This window comes from Asterias rubens, chromosome 5, assembly GCF_902459465.1.
Source record: "Asterias rubens chromosome 5, eAstRub1.3, whole genome shotgun sequence".
NCBI classification, from domain to species: Eukaryota; Metazoa; Echinodermata; class Asteroidea; order Forcipulatida; family Asteriidae; genus Asterias; species Asterias rubens.
In genome coordinates this window covers 4,651,132-4,675,311 of record NC_047066.1, presented here as the reverse complement: position 1 = coordinate 4,675,311, position 24,180 = coordinate 4,651,132, and the positions used below count along the sequence as shown (strand labels likewise).

The following is a 24,180-nucleotide window of genomic DNA, read 5'->3' as shown; positions in this document are numbered from 1 at the left end:
GCTCGTACACGTGTCTTGCTCACGTGCGCTGTGGGCGGAGCTTAGTGGAAAGCCGGAAAGGTCCATAGACCCTTCCCATGAAAAATGTAAATTGCACATAGCGCGTGCGCACTAACGTTTTGGTTGGCAAAATGAGGGAACATCGCGCTGTTTTGTACACGGCTAATGGGTGCGTGACGCAGACGCGATTGCGCGTCTGCTTAGTGCATAACTCTATGGCGTTTGCCAACCAACAGGGTCTGTACGCATGCGTGAAGGGTCCATTCACGAGATCCGAAGTGTGACGTCAGATGTTCAGGCAAACTGGCGACCGCTAATAATATTGCGCACGATCCGTTAATCCGCCGTGTCGTTGCTCAAGTCCAAAATTGTTTAAAATCTCCCCAGTACGTTTCCTTTGTGGTTCAATCTTTAGGGGGGGCCTACTTGAGATTTATTATTTTAAAAAGTCGCTTCGGCCCTTAAGGTGCCGCGCGCTTTCCAGTTGTATTGTAAATTATACGCCTCTCTTAATATTATGCATGAGGTACGTCACAATGCTAACTCAAAACGAGGCGATGGGCGCAGCCACTGCAAGTGATGGGGAATGTGCGCCCATAGCCTCATTTTGGGTAAGAATTATGACGTCATGCATAAGTATTAAGAGAGGCGAATGTGAACACTGGCTACACGGCAGCTCATGGTTGAACACTTGAATGGCTTCTGGATGACGTGCATTTCGTAAAATTTACTAATGTGCTGAACACCAACATTGCGCTAGGTAGTGGCAGAGCGCGCCGATATACGTTAAAGGCAGTGGACACTATTGGTAATTGTCAAAGACTAGCCGTCACAGTTGGTATATCTCAACATATGCATAAAATAACTAACCTGTGAAAATTTGAGCTCAATCGGTCATCAAAGTTGCGAGATAATAATGAAAGAAGAAAAAAAACCTTGTCATACGAAGTTGTGTGCGTTTAGATGGTTGATTTCGAGACCTCATGTTCTAAATCTGTTTTATATTTTTGTCTGGCGCCAAACAGCATATTGGCCATGGTGATCATTTTGGCGCATAGTCTTCGTATGTCTTCGACAAAATGTGCTAAAAACACATCATATTCAGCCGCCGTACTGTACTGATCAGCCGTTTTGTAGAAAGTTGGGAGTTGAAATTTAGCAGCACAATGAAGGAAGGAATTTTGCCCACACATTATTTCCATTTTACCTCCTCTTTACCCCCTACCCTCCGAATGGGAAAAAGATAATTAACGCCTGCAAATAAGTATTTCAATATTGCCAGAATCAATAATAAGTCATATAAAACGTTCGGTAATTAATAACATACCGTTAATAAAACAATAATGCTGGTACCAGGCTATTATCGTTAGAGTCAGTGCCAGTTAAAATTTTTAATTAAACTTTATCTCACGAAACTCGCCACATGTCAATTATTAAAAGTAGTTTTTGTCAGCAGTGCTTTCCCCTCCATTTCCCCAATGCTGTGTATGGGATGCATCACGTCACAGTGCTAGCTAATGGTAGATCAGACACGACACTGGAAGAAGCAAACTCTCTGGCATTCCACAACACACTCTTTGCCAACCCTGTCTGGTTTTAGTGTCCTCATCAGTGCAGACGGCACGCACAATGCGTGAAACTAAAGACAACGGGAAAAAGTCTCTGTAGTATTAGTTTTTGATTATCATCAAACCCCGAGTTGAACTCGGGATGAGAGGACGTCTGACGAAGAAGGAGAAATTGCTAGAAATCATGTGGAATTTAACCGTTATCTTTTCTTCGGTGATATTATATTTTGTGGTAATTACTGATGCTGAGCCGGCGAGATATGATGGGTAAGATTGTTTAAAAATTATCTTTAATATCAAATTGTTTTCAGACCAACATGTGTTTTTTTGCAAGTCGTCATCATCCAGAGAGGCGAGTTTGAAACTGGTATCATATTTTTCCCCAAAGGGCCATACATGTCGACCCACACGAGGCAATTTAGTTACAGGCAACCAGTATACCACCGGCAATCCCAGAAACAAAGCATTCACATTTTGAAAGTTCAAAGATTTTCTTTGGGATTGTACGGACATTAATGTCCTACCAAAGAGGAATGCACTGCAGTTGACGAGGCCCTTACAGTACTTTTGTTTTGACCATGTTTCAATGAAATAATTTTCAACCAGAAAATGAAGTAGTAGGCCTACATACAACTATAATTTACTGGCCATTGATGCAACCCTGTACTTTTTCAACAAACAAAATTTCAGCGTGCAAAGTCAAAACGGTTTTGACAAGAGCGTCGCAAATCGGGAGTGGTGAGTTGAATCCCAAAACATTAAGAAGATGGAGTATTAGAATGTTGATTTGTGTAATCCTAAACATGAAATAAATTAGTTTAGTCGTGTATTACCATAGGTTGTAAACGTATCAATATAAATGCTTAAGTTGTATCTTGCCTATAGCCTTCAACCCCTGGAAACTTAGTTCAAATCCCATGGCATCGGGGGCACTATGTGGATTTGGTTCAGCCCTGGTTTTTCCCTGCAATTCCCCGGGTTTTCCTTCAAAAACTAAAACTTCACTCATTGTCTTCTCTCCATTGGGTTCTTGGCTAGTATAGTGACTTGTGTTTGCTTTTCTGAGAGTCATTGGCTTTAAAGCCAGAATGAATACCACTGGGACCACAAATCAGGAATAACTCTAACTTACGAAGTCTATCGATGGGAGAGGCCTGCCTCACATCGTACATGTGGTGTTTCTAACATCACAATTTCTCAATATTTTTGTTTCGGTTTTCCTTTCCATCTCCCCATAATTATATTTCAGCTTCAAACTTTTAAGAGTCAAAGCCACCCACAAGACAGACATGGAGTTTGTGAGAAAGATCTACGACTCTGGGGATGAAAAGGTAATCCTACTTATAGGAAGGGAAAAATAATAAGGTAAAGCCTATAGTATACTTAAGATTGTTTTTTAGATGGTTTTGGGTCATATTTGGTGGCTGTGCGTAAAGCGCTCAGAACCTCTCACCACTGTGTGGCCCTGGTTCGGCTCACTGGCCGCTACGAGTTTAGTTATACGGTGGTATCTCTCCTTCTGAGGAGTTTTCTCCGGGTCCCCCGGTTTTTCCTCCCTCGTCCAGGAAAATCAAACGGTTTCGATCTGTGGTTGTGCTTCATGGTCGATGTGACTGACTGCCAACAAAAGCAGCATGCACTACCTTCCCAACTTGTACGGAGCAATTTAATAATATGCTCAAGTGTCATGTATTCGAACCCGCACTTTGCTACAGCTGGCAACACAGGAGCTTGGGTCCAGTGAACCGCTCGGCCGTGCACGATAGGCAACCGAGGAAGCGATTTCTAGCTTTCCGTATTTTATTATAGCCGCCAATTTCGACACAAGCGCACGCTAAGCTCTCTGCTTTTAGTAAATACTGTTGTTTTCCCTTGTGGTTAAATTGGACATGCACACAAATACAAAAGCATGACGGCATTGTGAAAACAATTAATGGTTAAAATGTTTTGCATATCAAACGTGCTGATTTAATTGTAAATGTAAAAAAAAAATTGAAACAGAACAGAAACATTCGTTTTATTGTTTGCACCCATGTGGAAATATCATTGTTCTTTCATTGTTCCTGTAATTAAGAACCTCCCATAGACTTTGAATACAGAATTCCTTACACAGCACCCCAGTCTTTATAATTCCCGTATATGAATACCATTTGTGTTCTCTTTTCTGTTTTGCCCTTAGTATCCTTAAGGTGATTATAAGCCTTTTTGAGGTACGGTGACCACTGTATACAGGAGTGCACTGTCTGGTTTGGGTGTAGCCTACACACACAAATGTACCCAAACCAAATAGTGTTATAGTAATGTGTCGACCATTATCTCAAAATGGCTTTTACAATTGATCATGCGGTGTTTGTGTGTGTTTTTTTTGGTAAACAAATTACTTAAAAAAATAAAATAACATACCGGTATCTACTGGGGGAAAAATATTGTGAATATTATTCCCGACACATTAGATACACGGTTGTAGTGCAAAACCTGGACATCACTAATACGATTGCTTGCATACAACAAACAAAGCAGACAAAACCAAAATTGAGGAAAATCAACGCATCTGTTTTTTGTTTTTTAATTAGATCTTATTTTGAATAGAAATTCAAAGCTGGCACATGCCAAACTAGTAATACGGGCCAGTTGCAATTATGCAAACAAACGTTTCCCTATTAAAAGTAATTGTATTTACACAGTATTGAAATAAACGAACCACAATCCTTCGGCATATGGTGTATTTTACCGCTTGTATTTACACGCGAAAAGCCAATTTGTAAGTTTGACATTTGGGTCATGACAATGATCATTGTCTGGGTAATGATAGTTTCCAACACAGATGTCTCAATTTAAAGATACAAAATGCAGGACATGCCCGTATGCTTTGTTTTTGAAAGGGCAAGGGCATCAAGGCATTTACTTCTTGGTATGTAAATTGTAAATTTCTACTGGAGCATTTCAAGGGCACCAAGGCAATGACCTGGGGGCATGGAGGCAAATGCCTTCATTGTCTCCGTGGAGTACCTGGCCTTCATAAATATACAGACACAGTGCAGAAACTCAGACTTTGATTTCCATTTTTTTTTCTTTTCATTTTGACCCACCCATCACAAAATTATTTCGAGATAATTATTTTGTTTTAACATTCTAGGTCAAATGTTGTTGAATTGAATTCCGAACGACTTCTTAGAGTGCAAACACATTTTGACGAGCAGAAACGGGTCTAATTTTATAAAGCTACGTTGCGGCACAAAAAGTAACCAAGCATAACAGAATATTGGTTACAGCAATAAGGTTACCAGTGGACCACCCAAAACACCATGTGTACCATCTGCAACTGGTATCCTGCTTACTTTTGCTTAGCAGAAAATGATTAAGCAATATTTTCTGCTTAAGCAACGCGGTTGTTGTGCTTTGTATTACCATGGTATTACTGCTTCTACTTGTGTAAGTCATTTAAAGGGAAGTTACACGTTTGGTAATTACTCAAAACAAATATTAACTTAAAAACTGACTTGGTAACGAGCATTGGAGAGCTGTTGATAATACAAAACGTTGTGGGGAAACGACTCCCTCTGAAGTAATGTTGTTTTTGAGAAAGAGGTAATTTCTCACTAAAATATAAAAGACTTCTAGCTAGAAGTCTTTTATTATTATCTGAAAGCACACACATTCGTCCAACAAGGGTATTTTTTCTTCATCATTTTCTCGCAACTTCGGTGACCAATTGAGCCCAAATTTTCACAGACTTGTTATTTTACGGTTATGATGGGATACACCAAGTAAAAAGATTGGTCTTTGATAATTACCAAACGTGTACTCTCCCTTTAATGGAACATTACAGAATTGGTTTTTGCTAACAAAACAGTTGCTGGCACGTGTAAGCACTTTATATAATCCACCATATACATAAACTGACAAACCTGTAGAAGTTTGAGATCGATCGGCCACCTGGGTCACGAGATAGTGAAAAACCGATTACACATTTGCATGTGTTATACAATGCGTGAATAAAACTCTCATGAGCGATAAACTCCAATCGGAAATTAGTTTTATTTATTCCTCATCAAATATGGCATTTCAGACATAAATGTTTCTAGGGGTGTTTTCTACTATCATCATCATTAGACCGTGTAAGTTTTATGCAAATATGTGATCTTAAAGAAAACAATTCTTACCACTTCTGTAACGTTCCTTTAAAGGAACACGTTGCCTTGGATCGGTCGAGTTGGTCCTTGAAAAGCGTTTGTAACCGTTTGTTATAAAATGCGTAATGGTTAGAAAGATGTTTTAAAAGTAGAATATAATAATCCACACAAGCATCACTCGAAATTGCGTGGTTTTACGTTTACCTCGTCGACTTACACGGTCGGCCATTACCTCGTCGACTTACACGGTCGGCCATTTATGGGAGTACTCCCATAAATGGCCGACCGTGTAAGTCGACGAGGTAAAAGTAAACTCCCATAAATGGCCGACCGTGTAAGTCGACGAGGTAAAAGTAAAACCAAGCAATTTCGAGGCAAGTTTGTGTGGATCAATGTATTCCATTTTTAAAACATCTTTCTAACCATATGCATTTTATAACAAACGGTTACAAACGCTTTTCAAAGACCAACTCGACCGATCCAAGGCAACGTGTTCCTTTATAATGTTGATTAAAGGCAGTGGACACTGTTGATAATTACTCAAAATAATTATTAGCATAAAACCTTACTTGGTGACGAGTAATGGGGAGAGGTTGATAATATAAACCATTGTGAGAAACGGCTCCCTCTGAAGTAATGTAGTTTTCGAGAAAGAAGTAATTTTCCACGAATTTGATTTCGAGACCTCAGATTTAGAATTTGAGGTCTCGAAATCAAGCATCTGAAAGCACGCAACACAGGTTTGTTATTTTATGCATATGTTGAGATACACCAAGTGAGAAGACTGGTCTTTGACAATTACCAATAGTGTCCAGTGACTTTAAACGGCCACCCAAATTATTACGAATTTCACATACCACTTATACGCTTAATCCTATGAACTGTTAAAAGTTGCATCCCCTCTGAAGTGTCTCAAGTTCTCAATATAGAGTCGATTATGTCTTGGTCAAATATCGTTTACCTAAACTCGTACTGTACATCGAGTTGAAACCAACGGTTCTTTTCAGAACCACCCCAACTCATTTAGAGATAGTCATTACATGGTGTTACCGCAAGTCTTTCCATAGCGTATTTCCACCATGTAAAGTTTCAAATCCTAGTTATACTTGTTCATGTTAGTCCATTTGTGTTTTTGTTTGTCTGGGCATGCCTAGCACAAGCTTAGCTTTTCTGGTTATGTCCCCATTTCAAATTCTCCCCAATAGATTAGATTTTAGATTATAATTCTTTATTGTCCGCATAACATATACAGATCATTGTTTTCCATTGGCAATTGGAGACATTAAAAAATAGGCCTATAGACCTACTGTTCTTTTGATTATCTGTTGGAATGGACATAAATTAAATGTATAGCTTGAGACAATAGTTTGCAAATATTTTCTAGAAGTATTTTCTAGGAAGTTAGGCTATGATAACACTAAACATTCAGCATTTTTAATTCCCCCCCCCCCATTTTCTGACTGTGAAGCTGGACTTTTGGCGTGAGCCGAGAACACCCGACCAAATGATCGACATCATGGTAGCCCCGTCCCACGAGGTGTACGCCCGTAGTCTGCTCGAGCATGACGGCATAACGGTCCACAAGGTCATGGAAGATGTACAGAGTGCGATAGACGAACAGATCGAAGTCAACGAGGAGATGGACGACGAAGATCAGCTATTCTTTGGGAATTATCAAAACCTATCAATGGTAACCACACTTTGTTTTTAGAAGAATGTAGTTTTGGTTGACATGGACGGCCAAATTTTAGTAAAACAAATCGTATAACAGATGTTTTAACCAAATTCGACATTTTCTCCAAATTAAATTTCAATTAAATAAAATACTTCCCATAATTAGTTGTTTTGTTTTCAACAAAATCAAGACCATGTTTGAATATTTGTGTACATTGTTACAAACAGTAGCGATCTGTTTTTTAATCTACATTTATGGCTTTCCATAGTTTTCCAAACGTTTATACAAACATTTAATAACCTGTCCACAAATGCGGAAGGAGCGAAATGTTGTGGAAAATTAAAATAATAAAAATCATAATTTGGCTGTTGGTGCCCAAGCACATTAACCACACAGGTACTACAATGGCCGAATGAAATTGTGCGAAAATTAAAAATTAAATTTATTTACAAAACAAAATTTGATTCTGAAAATAATATAGGCTGTGTAAGCCATTCATCCAATGTGAAAAAGATAAATTAACGATTTTCTACATTAAAGGCAGTGGACTCTATTGGTAATTACTCAAAATAATTATTATCATAAAACCTTTCTTGATTAAGAGTAATGGGGAGAGGTTGATAGTATAAAACATTGTGAGAAACAGCTCCCTCTGAAGTAACGTAGTTTTCTAGAAAGAAGTAATTTTCCACGAATTTGATTTCGAGACCTCAGATTTAGAATTTGAGGTCTCGAAATCAAGCATCTGGAAGCACACAACTTCGTGTCTTCATTATTATGTAGCAACTTCGACGACCGATTGAGCTCAAATTTTCACAAGTTTGTTATTTTATGCATACGATGAGATACACCAAGTGAGAAGACTGGTCTTTGACAATTACCAATAGTGTCCAATGTCCAATATTGAGCTATTGTTTATTTTGTTTACCAAGTTACCTGGGTTTTATTCTGTCATAGATTGACGATTGGATGATTCAACTAAGCGAGGTTTATCCAGAAATCGTCTCAACTTTCCAAATCGCAACGTCATACGAAAAACGACCAATCAACTGTTTGAAGGTAGGGTCTCTATTTACACGCCCCGCCCAATGTGCAGCTCCGATTGCGTAATCATAGTTTCTCTATTCTAACAATATTTTACATTCAGACTCTTTCTGTTTTTAATTGAATAGCGTCATAATATAATCTTTATATACTGAATAAAGAAGAATACGGCCTTAAATGAATATTTAAGCCTGAATATGTACGCCTGATTTGATACAAATTTTATTATATTGTTGCTGTTGTAATGTCTACGTTTCATGTATGTTTTGTGCTATTTTTAATTACTGTATTTTAAAGGCAGTGGACACTATTGGTAATTGTCAAAGAATAGCCTTCACAGTTGGTGTATCTCAACATATGCATAAAATAACTTACCTGTGAAAATTTGAGCTCAATCGGCTATCGAACTTGCGAGATAATAATGAAAGACAAAAACACCCTAGTCACACGAAGTTGTGTGCGTTTAGATGGTTGATTTCGAGACCTGAAGTTCTTAATCTGAGGTCTCGAAATCAAATTCGTGGAAAATTACTTCTTTCTCAAAAACTATGGCACTTCAAAGGGAGCCGTTTCTAACAATGTTTTATACCATCAACCTCTCCCCATTACTCGTTACCAAGTAAGGTTTTATGCTAATAATTTTTTTGAGTAATTACCAATAATGTCCACTGCCTTTAATGTGCAAATCGATAAAGTGATTTTCATGCTGGGCATGACGAATAAAAAATCTAACCTAATCTAATCTAATCTAATCTAATTGAGTCCAAATGAATGAATGACATTACGGAATCATAGTGCGCAGCCGAGCTGGCTTCCTGTGTTGATGTAATTATAGATATGTTTAAACCAGCTGAGATATTTTAGATCAAAGGTCTTAAAAATCAGTAGTTTCCAACTGCTTCCCTAAGCCCAAACGAAATAACTTTGCAGTTTAGTCAAGAATTATGACAATTCTTGCAAGCTCGACCAGCCTGGTGTTTTATCTTCTTCTTTTTTGTTTTGTTGAAGCACTTATTCTACCTCGTCCATCATTTCGATTTTGAAAATGTTAAACATTGACTATTCTGAATGGCAAAACCTCACACTTCTGCCAAACTACATGTATGCCTAATTAATGCTGCAATTTTTGGCTCAATGGCTCGATAATAACATAAATATCTTCAATATCACTGTCTAAATCTACAAAAGATGAATTCCTACTTCCGTAAGTCTATAATCATTGATCATTTTCTCACACGCACAAAAAGCTTAAGAACTAAATCAAGCATGCCTGATTTGATACAAATTGAGTCCAAATGAATGAATGACATGACAGAATCATAGTGCGCAGCCGGGCTGACTTCCTGTGTTGATGCAATTAAACACGTAATTCTTTTACCAAATTCTGCAAAGGTCGCAGGCGAAATGGAAATATTAAAGGCAATGGACACTATTGGTAATAACTCAAAATAGTTGTTTGCATAAAAACTTATTTGGTAACGAGCAATAGACAAAAACATTGTTAGAAACGGCTCCCTCTGTACTGCAGTAACAATGTTTTGGGGAACGATATAATTTCTCACTAAAATGTTAAAAAACGTTGGGCCTGAAACCCTTTATCTGGCATCTGAAAGCCCACGCAATATTTTGTGCAACATTTGGGTGTTTTTTCTTTCATTATTTTCTTGCAACTTCGATGACCAATTGAGTCAAAATGTTCACAGATTTGTTATTGTATTTGCAAAATTATGTTGGCATATCACTTAGTGGGATTATTGGTCCTTGACAATTACCAAAGGTGTCCAGTGCCTTTAAAGAAAACCAGAAGATGGCATACCAGCCAGGAATGGTTCTCATAGAAGGTCACACCTGATTGGTTGAGCTATCTGACGACCCGTGACGTTGACAGCGCAACGCGATGCTTCATTGGTCAGGTTATTGGAAATACCGCGCATGCTAAACACGCATCTCATTATTATGTGTGTTTTAAATTATCTTTGAACACTTTTTTCCTTGAAACGAGGTGTAAGTTACTCGCTTAAAGGCAGTGGACACTATTGGTAATTACTCAAAATAATTATTAGCATAAAACCTTACTTGGTAACGAGTAATGGGGAGAGGTTGGTAGTATAAAACATTGTGAGAAACGGCTCCCTCTATTAGTGGAGTAGTTTTCGAGAAAGAAGTAATTTTCCACGAACTTGATTTCGAGACCTCAAGTTTAGAATTTGAGGTCGAAATCAACCATCTAAACGCACACAACTTCGTGTGACAAGGGTGTTTTTGTCTTTCATAGTTATCTCGGAACTCCGACGACCAATCGAGCTCAAATTTTTAAAGGTTTGTCATTTTATGCATATGTTGAGATACAGCAAGTGAGAAGACTGGTCTTCGACAATTACCAATAGTGTACACCGGCTTTAATGTAAAAGAGTGAAAACCACTCGTTCTGTCCGCCATACCACTCTTGCAAAAAGAGAGCGGACAACTCTTTTTAGAGTGAAAGACGGGAAGACTACTTTCAACTCGATTTATAGTGAAGTTCGTTAAAATTTCACTCAAAAAGAGTGACACAGAAAGAGCGAAACCGACACCACTCAGACACGATAGTGAAATGTTCACTTATTTAGATAAGAGAGTATACGCCTATAATGATATGCATCCATTGCCTTAAACCAACAACTTTATAACAGAAAAATGTGTAGGATTATCAGCATTAGTGATCCCTCGTGATCATTTTATTCAACTCACGTTCTGCGAGGGCTTTGTTGTTTTAATTTTATAAGAAAAACACGAGTATACAAAATGCCTGCAGGGCATGCCCAGCATAGCATTTTTGGCATACTCAACCCGCTACTCATTTATCTAAAGATGTAAAAGGCATTCGTCATATAAAAGACAGTGTTAATCGCACCGTAGCTGGTTTTACCATAAAAGGGAGTTTGCAGTTATTGTGCCAATGGTTAATGGTTAGTTTGTAAACAAGAACATTAGTCGAAAGGGCCTAGGAGGCAACCCATAGGATTGTTTATATGGACCAATCCATTTTTAGATTTAACTTTAAAGGCAGTGGACACTATAATTGGTAATTACTCAAAATCATTGTTAGCATAAAATCAAGCATCTGGAAGCACACAACTTCGTGTGACAAGGTGTTTTTTTCTTCCATTATTATCTCGCAACGTCGGCGACCATTGAGTTCAAGATTTAACATGTTTGTTATTTTGTGCATAAATATGATGAGATACACCATGGGAGAAGACTGATCTTTGTCAATGGGAAACTTTAGACTATCTGCCAATTGCCAAGAGATGGCGCTCTTCACCAGGTAATGTCAACACCAATAGGAATAGGAGAAGCACGAGCGGTCACTGACAGCAAATACCTTGTGTTTTGCGTGTTTTTGATTTTGTATTTTAGATTTAGCCAAACTGTATTTTGTTTTTCACAACACAGTCCCAGCATAAACCAAACTGTTCTGGAACAGGACGTACTGGACACGAGTTCCCCAAGGATAACAAGCGGTGTGCATGAGTTTTTAGGAGTGTTTCTTCTAGGGTCATTAGCAAAAATCCAAAATGCTGACCTACCAAAAATTGAGAAGAAATCTGAAGTTTAGTTGTATGACTATGTATCTGATTTAGTTTTCAAGAGGCTGAGAGACTTTTTATTTTTTATTTTTAGCATTTACCATTGTTTGCTATAGGAGTTGTGCACCCTTACCTGGTAGGTCTGCTGCCCTCTAGTAGCAGAGCTTTCAAAAAGTCTCCCATTACCTTTTAGATTTGGTTTTAAATGCTTAGATTTATTTTTAAATGCTTAGGATGTATTTTTAAATCTTAAATGGATTGGTCCCTATAGTTTCAATCCTTTAATCGTTTTAGATACCTCCCAATTAAAGTGTCGTTGTAATAAGCTACTTTGCATAAATTGAAAAAAATAGCGCTTTATAGCGCTTACAATAACTTACTTTTTTTGTTTTAAGTTGGCACCAAGACTAATGTGCTGCGGCGTATTCGGCTTGCCATTCGGAGCAACCCATTTTCTTAGCGATAAGTCCATACTGGTTGGGTCAAGACCTGGACTCGAACCTCTGAATGTTATTTCACTCGCTGTATATGGAAGGAATTGAACATTATAGGTCTAATCAAACAAAAAGTGTATTGGTATCGCCATTTATATTATTGATAAATGTGTTTACGTGAAGTTTTATTTTAAGCGACTATAGTTTGGGTGAAGGGAAGCACTTAGCTCATATATACACTCAATGTCGACAGTGTGCACTTTTCAGCCATATTTTTTCTATTGAAAATGCCGATGGGCGCATACAGCGTGTTGATTGAATTATCTCCCTCGATTAATTATAATAGTGCAACCATGATACGCCAATATAAACGTGTTGCCAACAGAGAAGCACTGAGCTCGAACTTTACGCATACTGTGCAACCCTGTAACTGTGCAATCCCGCCTGCAACGAACTTTACAAATGTCGGAGTTTGTAAAATTGCGCTGAAATCTATCAGATTTAAAGATTATAATGTGTGGTACCACCACTTGCACGAAAGTGGAAGGTTTGATTGGGTACTTCCTTAAGGGCAGAGTGGACACCATTGGTAAACAAGTAATTATGAGCATAAAACATCACTTGGTAACGAGTATGGGGAGAGGTTTATAGTATAAAACATTGTGAGAAACGGCTCCCTCTGAACTAACATAGTTTTCGAGAAAGAAGTCATTCCGTTTCCACGAGAGACCACAGAAATAGATTCTAAAGTCTCGAAATCAAGCATCTGAAAGCACACAACTTCGTGTGACAAGGGTGTTTCTTCTTTCATAGTTATCTCGCAACCAATTGAGCTCAAAAGTTCACAGGTTTGTTATTTTATGCATATTATGTTGAGATATACCAAGTGAGAAGACTGGTCTTTGGCAATTACCAATAGTGTCCAGTGTCTTTAACTTATAATGTGTTGTACCACCACTTGCGTGGGAAAAAAAGAAGGTTGGATTGTACTTCCTTAAAATGTTCTGGTGTGTTCTGAAATAACGCGTGGCGTTTCAACAAAATTATCAGCGAGAATTCTTGCGGCTCTTGCCGGTGACTCTGCCCCACTTAGCACGCCTGGCTACCTGTTCGCGTGAAGCGTAAAGAGTCGACCTTAACGTGCCTTCAGTCATGCCAGAGTAGTTCGTAAGACTTTAAAGGAACCGAACACTCTATTTATCTTAGCAAAGAGCGTATAATTAAGTAACAACTCAAGTTTAGCAAATGAGATGAACTTTCTTGACACCTCGGGTGTCCAGAAGAAGGGAGTGATTAGTCCAGGCCCTTCTTCCTACCCTCCTTCCACAGGCAAACAGTACATTTTCTGAAGAAATCGTAACCGTAAAAAAATATATATAACTTGACCCCTGAAAAAATATGGCATTGTTTATGTAACAAGTGACATTACTGTTAATTAGTATTATTTTTTTACAAATTAAAGGCTGGTATGTTTCCCATTTCCAGGCAAAATTTAACTTTCATATAATGACTTTATGAATGACAGAAAACTATCAAATTTTCACGCTCAGTTTTCTTTTAAACCCAATTCTTCACAATGGTGGTTGTAGGTTTTTTACGCACGTTATTCCGGTAACTTTCAAGCAAAAACGAGCAGGATACCATTGAGTCATAAATCATACATTTTACACGTTGTCTTGTATGATGGTAACCTTTTTCTGGTGAGCTTTGTGCTTAGTTTCTTTTGTGCGTAAGCAGCTCTACGGAATTGGGTTATGTCCCTTAAGGACGCGTTTGTAATGATCCTTTATTATATTTTCATGCTGAGCTTTTCATGCTGAGTATTTTGGCGGGTAATCGCCTGAACAATGTTGATAATTATTGATACTACTTTACGATCTCCAGGTAGGTGCTCCATCACCGACGGGTGATGTCAAACCAGCTATCTTTCTCCTGGGTGGAATGCATTCAAGAGAATGGATCTCACCAGCAACGGTCATGTATATGGCCAAAGAGGTAATAATAACATTAGACTGGCCCAAAGGATAAAGACAAGTACCTGCTACTCAGATCCAATGATTCCATTGGATACAATGATATATACCATTTGATAAAAGCAGTGACTAAAAGCTACCGTAGCTGGGTTTGTTTTGATTGGTCTGAGGTCACCTCGGACTAACAAATCAAAACACAGATACGGAATTAAATAATATAATATCGAAGTCTTATATAGCGCACGTATCTACCAAACAAGGTACTCAAGGCGCTGAGTATATACAAACTTTCAGAAAGATAGGTTATTGCAGTGATGAATTCTGAGACCCAATTATTTAGCACCTTTTAAGGGTTTACAAGGTGCTACGGCGCATTAAGCAGCCACAACCAGGAACACCAGGGCGAACCCCTTCTCATTTCGATAAGTGCACTGGGTTCTTTTACATGCGTTACACAACACATGGGACCAACGGCTTTACGTCCCATCCGAAGGACGAAGCAATGGTTAAGTGTCTTGCTCAAGGACACAGTGTCACGGCTGGGGATTCGAACCGACACTCTGCTGATCAGAAACACCAGAGTTTGAATTTGGTGCTCTTAACCGCTCGGCCACGACACTTCCACAAAAAAGCTTACTTCCGGTTGTCTGCATGTGTCAACGTGTGTTACGGTGGATACTTGCATGTAATGTTTGTGTAGAATTTGACTGCGCATCCCTAGTGAAATGTATGTAGGTCAAAGGTGAATGAACACGCCGGTTTGGAGGCCGGTCTCTGGCGTTATTCACGAGCCTCGAAGTGTGACGTCAGATGTTCGGGCTAGTAATAATATAACATGTGAAAAGTGTCTATGTCGGCTCTGTGCAGCGTCAGACGCTGGCGCACTTTATTTTTGATGATGAAATAAGGTCACTGTAACGCCCCCCCCCCCCAAAGAAAACCTGTGTGTATTTTGTCAGTCATTACGTCCGACACAAGTGACCCCCCACTTCTCCATGGACGGACCAGGCAGAGAGATGAAGATCCCCCCCACGTGTTAACAACAGTTATCCCTATTACACTCCTACGGTGACATCAACAAATAATGAATGGTTCGTACAGTAAAGTAGTCCCAGATTGTGCCCCCCCCCTTATCCCTTGCCCCCACACCCACATATAAGTATCTGGTTACACCACTGCTTTCACAATATGGTTGTCACCGTTTTTGTTCTTATCTCCTTATAATTATATACCATAGTTAATAGAAGGCTATGCTGTTGAAGATGACGACATGAAAGCTCTCCTTGACGGTCTGGACTGGTATATCTTACCAGTCTTAAACGTTGATGGTTACGTCTTCACTTTCGAATCGGTGAGTAGGTCTACCAAGTGTAATTTTTGTTTTGAGAGATTGTCTAACATCACAAGGGCTCAGTTTTATAGAGCTGATAAGCACAAACAATTGCTTAGCATGAAACTTTTGCCTAGATAAACACAGGACTACCAACCAAATTTCCACGTGATTTTCAGAAAGAAAAAAACATCAGCTGAATACCTGTAACGACCAATATGCAACAAATAGAAATTTGGTTGGTAATCCTGTTTTTATCAAGGATGAAATTTATCGCTAAGCAAATTGTTGTGCTTAGCAGCTCTTAGAAATTAGGCCCTGGTCGGAAGGCCACTTCAATGTGAGGGATACACTTAATTGATTTTGGATGTCAACCATTGCCACCAGGCAGGTTGTCACCTCTACTCCTGGGGATGAGATAGGGTTACACACCCTTCAAAGTCTGTGTTAGGATCGGGCACGGGTATCATCCACTATAGGAGCCTGACTGGTAACACAGAGTGCGCTATTACCTTTCCAACTGTGTGCGAAGCAATTGTGGTTAAGTGCCTCGAGGGCACAAGAGTGTCATAATCGGGATTCGAACCCACACTCTGCTGCTGAAAACACCGGAGCTATTTTACTATGGGACCGGTGAACTAGGCCGCTCAGCCACGGTGACGCAAACAATTCTGATCATTTATTGACCATGATCCACGTCACTTGTTTCATGTTATCTTGTGCTAGTTTCGACTGTGGCGGAAAACACGATCCAAACCTAAGGGGAACCGCTGCGCTGGAGCAGATCCCAACAGGAATTGGGATTTCCACTGGGGAGGTAAGTCAGACTACTGAAGGGATGTGTATATAAAAGGGACACATCATCTAAACTAATTTTTGATTGATTCTACACCAAATTGAGTAAACGGTGAGCCGGTGTGGCATGCAATTATGTCCTCTATGCAATTCTATCCGGAGGACATTATTGCATATGCAATAATGTCCGCCGGACGGTTTTGCATATGCAATCGTGTCCGCCCGGACGCTGCTGCATAGTGCAATATTGTTTCCGCCCGGACACATTTGCATATGCAGTTGTGTCCGCCCCGTGCAAAACCGTCCTTGTAGTAAATTAAACGCCCTTGGTCGACGGAACACGTTCACCATTTTTTTTACAAGCTAAGTGCATGTCATGAATGACATGGGAAATGTTCGGCCGTTGGGTATTCGCTGCAATCATAAAATACGTGAATATTCATGCTGCATATTATAGGTTCAGTGCATGCACGCTCGCTTACGCGCGCACATACATGTACAGTCATGTACATGTCCACGACGGTTTTTGCATAACCCCGGATACGATTGCATATGCAAAAGTGTCCGGAGCGGACTGTCCGGAGCGGACAGTATTGCATGGCGGACAAGAGAGGGCGTACCTCTTTCCCCTGACTTTTGGTACGTGTGGGAAAATGCAAGCATATGGGCCTTGTTCGAAGTAGCGGCTACAGCTACGGCTAAGACCTTAATCAGCGTCATCATAGCTGAAGTATAACAGTTCAATTCAATTCAATTCAATTCAAGGTATTTCTTAGTAAGTCTTAGCAGCAGTCTGGAACTGAAATAGATACAACATGCTTCTTTCTCTTTGCATGTATTCAGTGTTATTAAAGACACTGGACACTATTGTTAATTGTCAAAGACTAGTCTTCACAGTTGGTGTATCTCAACATATGCATAAAATAACAAACCTGTGACAATTGGAGCTCAATCGATCGTCGAAGTTGCGAGATATAAATGAAAGAAAAAACCACCCTTGTCGCACCATGGTCACACGAAGTTGTGTGCTTTCTATGCTTGATTTCGAGACCTCAAATTCTAAATCGGAGGTCTCGAAATCAAATTCGTGGAAAATTACTTATTTCTCGAAAACTACGTCACTTCAGAGGGAGCTGTTTCTCACAATGTTTTATACTATCAACCTCACCCCATTACTCGTAATCAAAGAAGGTTTTATGATAATGATTATTTTGAGTAATAACTAATCGTGTCCACTGTCTTTAAAACAAAGCGACCCAAAGGTTGGAATAAGATCAAATAATTGGCTTTTGTTGTTTAACTTAAAAACGGGTACAATTTAATTTCTGAACAACAGTGAGCTGTGAAGACTCAGGCCACGCAGGTAGGCATAAAGCCACCGAAAGGTTCAAATAAAATCGAATAATTTGCCTTTTTGTTTTAAAACAAAGTTAGTGGTGTGAGCACATTGACCTGTGACGACACATACGCTGGTCCATTCGCCTTCTCCGAGACCGAGGTTAAACAGCTAGCTGTTTACCTGACCGGTCTAGTGGAGAGGCAGCCCGTCTTCGCCTTCATGGATTTCCACGCCTATAGCCAGTACTGGATGACGCCATACGGGTATGACACGGTGCTACCTGATAATTACGAGGATCAGGTGAGGGTTGTTGTGTTTGGTAATCACTCTTCAAATAAATGGCATTAAAAACTTTTGGTTAGAAGCATACAACAGCTTCCGATATAGACTTGACTCAAGTCCCAATTCCGTGCCATCGCCAGAAAACTATTGTTTTGTGATGCTCTGCATTCCCCAACCTGTTCCGCATTGGACCACATACAAATTTGACGGCGGCGAGCGCGCGCTGCTATAATGGCTTGTTTGCTTGTAGAGTGTAGTTGGCGCGATATGCTTATAGGGACCTCTCACACGAGAACGGAATTGAACCAAGTCTACTTTCGATAGTATATAAAGCATTCACTTCGAAGTAATGCGGTTATGTAAAATATATCAGTTGTTATGCCCCAATTTGAATCTGGGAGGCGTTAAAAACGCTTCTCAAATTGTTGGAAAACCATAGGTATACTTTGCCATTAAAATAAACAATACTGGAAACTTGACCGATGTTATGGCGTATACTTTGAGTGGGGTTGTTGGGAGAGGCTAAGAAGTTAAAGGGAAGGTACACGTTTGGCAATTGTCAAAGACCAGTCTTCTCACTTGGTGTATCCCATCATAACCATAAAACAACAAGCCTGTGGAAATTTGAGCTCAATATTGGTCATCGAAGTTGCGAGAAAATGATGAAAGAAAAAACACCCTTGTTGGACGAATTTGTGAGCTTTCAGATAAGAATAAAAGACTTCTAGCTAGAAGTCTTTTATTATTTTAGGGAGAAATTACCTCTTAATAAAAAAACTACGTTACTTCCGAGGGAGTCGTTTCCCACAATGTTGTATACTACCAGCAGCTCTCCAATGCTCATTACCAAGTCAGTTTTTAAGTTAATAAATGTTATGAGTAATTACCAAACGTGTACCTTCCCTTTAACAAGAGAACTGCACCTCGTAATATTCCAGGTGGTCGCTGAATCGCTTCATATTCACACACAGACACATTGGATATAGGCTGCTATCGCTGTGGCTAAAACAACACGCACACATGCACATGACGTGCCATAAACTCTCGGCCAATGAAAGGCCCTCCTTTTACCTCAATGGGGGCGCTGTTTGAGTTTGAGAAGTGGCGGGCAAAGCTAGAGATTAATCAAACACGGAAGACCACAGTTTTCTATGGATGTTGGCGATACTAAGTTCCTTGGCTAAATCGGAGGGAAGGTATACCTTTCAAAATCTTATCGTGTGCAAAGCTGAAATTGTTGATGTTTTGTCTTTTCGTGTCAGCTATCTTTGGCATTGGATGCTACGTCGGCTATTGAACAGATCAACGGAACAAAGTATGATGTGGGTAGCATTGCTGACGTCATATGTAAGTTTATAATAAACCCCGAATTTGCTAAAAGAAGTAATTGTAAAGTTACACACAAATAAAATGTCTCGAGTGCGAGTAATGGTTGTGTCTTTTTTAGTGTTTCGGGTTTAAGGTAAATGAATATAAAGGTTATCAACAAAAGTTGTGGAAGTTGCAATATGAGCACATGATAATAAATTGTTATTTTATTAACCTCTGAACCTGAACATTTTGAAATAAATATATTACATAGTAAGTTGTCAATAGGGGCGCTAAAACAAATGTCATACACCAATCAGAGGAAACTTCTTGATTTTTGTTGTGGCATTTTACCAACAGACAAGGCTGCCGGAAATAGTGCGGACTACACCCACGGTGTACTTGGTGTCCCCTTCTGTTACGCAATTGAGCTCCCAGACACGGGCGACCATGGGTTCCTCCTACCGCCCCGCTACATCATCCCCGTTGGGCAAGAGACCCTTGAGGCCATCAAGGTCATAGGTCAAGCAGGGTTAGGTTATCTAGGTAACGAAACGGCCAAGATGGCGCCGAGTTTAACGACAGCCTGATTTGCCTATGCGTGCTTTGTAGTGCTTCGTTCGGCGGCTGCTGCGTGATATCTGAGGGATTTTGTTTTCTTTGTATGTACTAAAAAGTCCCAGTGTAATTAGCCTTTTGTCAAGGCCTTCATGACTTCGACAGCTTCATTATGAGCCTCAATCCCAAACGACTTGAATGGGAGCCCAATGTTGTGCGCGATCCGAGTGTCGAAGCCGAGGTTTCGCCACTCGCGAGCGTGGTCTCCCCTTCAGGGCCCAATTTCATAGAGCTGCTAAGCACAAAAATTTGCTAAGCATGAAATTTCTTCCTTGATAAAAACAGGATTACCAACCAAATATCCACGTGATTTTCAGGATAAGCAAACAACAGCTGAGTACCAGCAACACGGAAAATGCAACGAATTGAAATGTGGTTGGTCATCCTGTTTTTATCAAGGAAGAAATTTCATGCTAAGCAATTTTTTGTGCTTAGCAGCTCTATGAAATTGGGCCCTGGACGCTTGGGATCGCAGCTCTACGAAGCTGTCCGAGCCACAAAGGCCTTGACAAAGGCTACACACATAGTGGCACTTATGGGTATTCGGTGTACCGCACGGGGTTAACTTCTAGGTGGGGTTTGGGCGTCTTCAACCAACCACGTATCATGGTTATGTTGGCTGCGCAATGTTCTGTGGGGGACGGGTGCAAAAGGATAAAGGCTATGATTGCAAAAAAAATGTGTTTATGAGAGAAATTGAGGAAGTGGATGCTTAATGTAACTTCTCAACTCCGTTGTTACCATTGGTTCATTCGTTTAAAAAATGTAATCCAATGTTGCCAATGTGAAAATTGAACGTATCATTCTGGTGTACTGCATGTCATGGTCAACGGTATAGTAGAAACTGGACCCTAAAAATCAGGGGCGGTTGTCATTGTCCTTCTCGCCCAATCATGGCACTAAGCTCCCCCTGCAATGTCCCACACCGTGCCTGACGTCCGCCGAATACCCAAAAAATATGTCAGTATAGCTATGCAATAATCATTATGAAACTTCTTGCATCTTCTTGCATCTTCTTTATGCAATTTATTGCATCTTGTTGGTTACCTCTGCAAGAATATTATTCGTGTTCTGTTTTCTTGCATGGAATAGGAGACTTTTGGGACGCTTGGTGGCAGCAGACTTTCCGGGTAAATTCCATTGTTCTCGGTAATGTGCGCATGCTCAGAGCTACGTAAACAATGGAAACTTGCCTGTAGGTCTGCTGCCACCTAGCGTTCCAAAGTCTCCAACCCATTACACTCACTTCACTCTAAACGCCCGGATCCTAAGAGCCTAACCCATTCATTTCTGTGTCGATCCGGAAACTGTGTCAAAATATTACGAGTCAGACAGCCCCAGGCTATATCAGTTTCTGGTCATTCTGACCCAGATATTGATCGGGCCTCATGGGAACTGGGTCAATTATGACCTTGAGAGTGTAAACTTCAGACCAAAAAGAGTGTAACCCACTACTTAACTTAAAAATGCATTTTGTCAATAGTTTACTATACTAATATAGACCGCAAGTAGTTTAGTTTACTATACTGTTAACTCTTCTTCTTTACATCTTAGATACATTTATGTAATTAAAAATACCTCAGATATCATGCACTGTATCTCTTTTCCCCAAGATATGTTTTAATGTCTAGGGTAGCAGAGTCAATCTTAAAAACGAAGCACTTTCTAAAGCGCGTACCGGCAAATAACGCGGCCGATAAACCAAAGTGAAATAAGTCATATTTTTGTTGCTGATAATAAGTCACTGCTTAATATAATAGCCTTTGGCATCCTTCATTATTGTGAGTTGAGTTGTAACGGTTTGCCAAAGGCTAGAGTGGTGAATGGTTCAGTCGGCGACAAAAATACGACTTTGAATAGAACGCAAACCGAAATGGACTATATCCGAAGTTACTGATTGAGATAAAAATGTTATTTTCGCACAATATTTTGTTCCTTGGTTCAAGCAAGCGCACTTCATGCGTGAGTATGCGATAAGCCCCCATGTGGCGACGTCACTTTACAGACATCACAATTTTCTTGATAACTTCCCAACCAGGGCAGGGGCCGATTTCACAAAGAGTTAAGATTGATCTCATCTGCGAATCACTCAAAACTGCTGAGCAAAAAAGTGTGATGTCACAATACAAATCACTATGATAATACTGACAACTCATCCTAAGCTTTACGAAATCGAGCACGGGCAAGGGGTTGCTTGCGAAGATGAGCCTTATTTTTATTTCTTGCCAAGTTGGATTGTGTTACAATTCTAGTGGTTTTAGTTTTCAAAGATTCTAAGGGAAGAGTGGTGCCGCACTATGTGGTGGGCAGCAGCTTCTCTTTTTTTAAAGAGCATTTATATGCAGCCAAGCCTATACCTCCGTATGGTCTGTAAAATTGGTAACCCTGTTTCAGCCCTAGGAGTAGGTGGCAACGGCCTTTGGAAAAAAAATAAATGTAGCCCACACCTTGAAGTGGCCTTCTAGGCCTAAAGGCCGGTTTATAGTCGGTCGCGTGATGGTCGCGCGATGGAAATCTTGCGCGCAATCCTAAGACAGAGGCCTAAAAACTGTGTCTTTTTACGATTGCGCGTCAAGATTTCCATCGCGCGACCAACTATAAACCGGTCTTTATGTGTCCGGCGACTTGCATACAAAAATCAACTCCAGTTTTAATTTCGGATAACCCTATAGAGGTATTGGTACGAAGGAGCGGGGAAGCGGCAGCTACAGGTCACGCTTAGAGGCATTGGACACTATTTGCAAATAATCAAAATAATTGTTAGCATAAAAATTGACTTGGTAACGAGCAACGGAGAGCTCTTGATAGTATTTAACATTGCGAGAAACAGCTCCCTCTGAAGTAACGTAGTTTAGAGAAAGAGCTAATTTCTCACTCAAAATAATATTACAACAACAACAAACTTTTTGTATGCATAGGAAAAATTATGATGAAAGCGCAACAAATGGTGTTTTCTCTTTCACAACTTTGATTACAAATTGAGCACGAATTTCCACAGATTTGAAAGTATAATTAAATATGCATATTATGTTGGGACACACCGAGGGATAACACTGGTCTTTGACAATAACCAAAAGTGTCCATTGCCTTTAACCCAAAGCTCCGGTCCCGCCTCTCTTTTTACTTCTTGTGTCGCACTCCCAAAGACAAGCCGCGTTTAGAAAGTGCCTTACTTGCTTTCAGCTATTTTATTCTTATACAAATTTTGTATCAAGTCATGAATAGTTATAATTATTGTAATTGAAATAAAAATCATGTGCTTGTTGGCATTACATTTGGGTTGAGTTTGTTTTCTTGATACCCAGTCGTTGACAAATAATATGACTTGATTCTCCATGTTGGTGAAGGTGATTATGGGCGTAGGCCCAACGGTAGGTCTCTTGCGTAATATACCTTATGCATTGACGTCATCCAGCCGCCATCTTTGAGGTCAAACGTTGACGAAACAATCGAAACGCACATAGATTGGCCAATGAACAACCTCCTTTTGACCTCAAGGCGAGGGCGCCGTACTGAAATGACGTCATGTGCGTAAGGTCTATTCACGAGCCTCGAAGTCAGATGTTCAGGCTATCTCATAAGAGCTATATTATAAGAACACGCTCTATAGGCTAGCTACATAAGGAGCATCATGGAGTGGGAATTAAAATGTCCTTTTCTCTTTGTCCTTTGTGGTGGTTATTATTATTATTATTATTTATTCGGCCAAGATTTCAACAAACAGTACAAGATACAATATTGAAATATAAATAAAGAAATATAACAGTATAAGAAACAATGAATGTAAACTTAAGACATCTAGAACAATTGTAAACCAATGATTGAGTGAGACAGAGCACTGGCAATCAAGCAAGACAATTATAAAAACAGACAGGACAAGCCCATTCTAAGATGGTAGGAGTATGGACGGGTATGCGGCCTGTTTCATCTGCAATTTTTACTCAACAGTCATTACAAAACATATCTGAGTCATTATTGAACCTGGCGACGACAGTGCCAATTTTGATGTACAGAAAAAAAAAGCCAATTATGTCCTAAAAAGTTGGGCATCTAAAAATCAAGGACAATGGAGGGCGCCCTTTATACCAGCTGGGTTTGTTTACTTCCGGTTT

General features: G+C 39.8%; 1 protein-coding gene across 1 annotated transcript; it reads left to right on the top strand.

The window, feature by feature from the left end:
* Window positions 1-1,496: 1,496 nt before the first annotated feature.
* Window positions 1,497-20,299, top strand: LOC117290633 (carboxypeptidase B-like). The gene is made up of 10 exons (XM_033772143.1): window positions 1,497-1,835; window positions 2,818-2,899; window positions 7,170-7,391; window positions 8,334-8,435; window positions 14,308-14,418; window positions 15,634-15,747; window positions 16,453-16,543; window positions 17,952-18,160; window positions 19,405-19,489; window positions 19,811-20,299. Exons 1-10 carry the CDS (start codon window positions 1,711-1,713, stop codon window positions 20,038-20,040), a joined length of 1,371 nt encoding a protein of 456 aa, XP_033628034.1. The 5' UTR covers window positions 1,497-1,710; the 3' UTR covers window positions 20,041-20,299.
* Window positions 20,300-24,180: the final 3,881 nt, after the last annotated feature.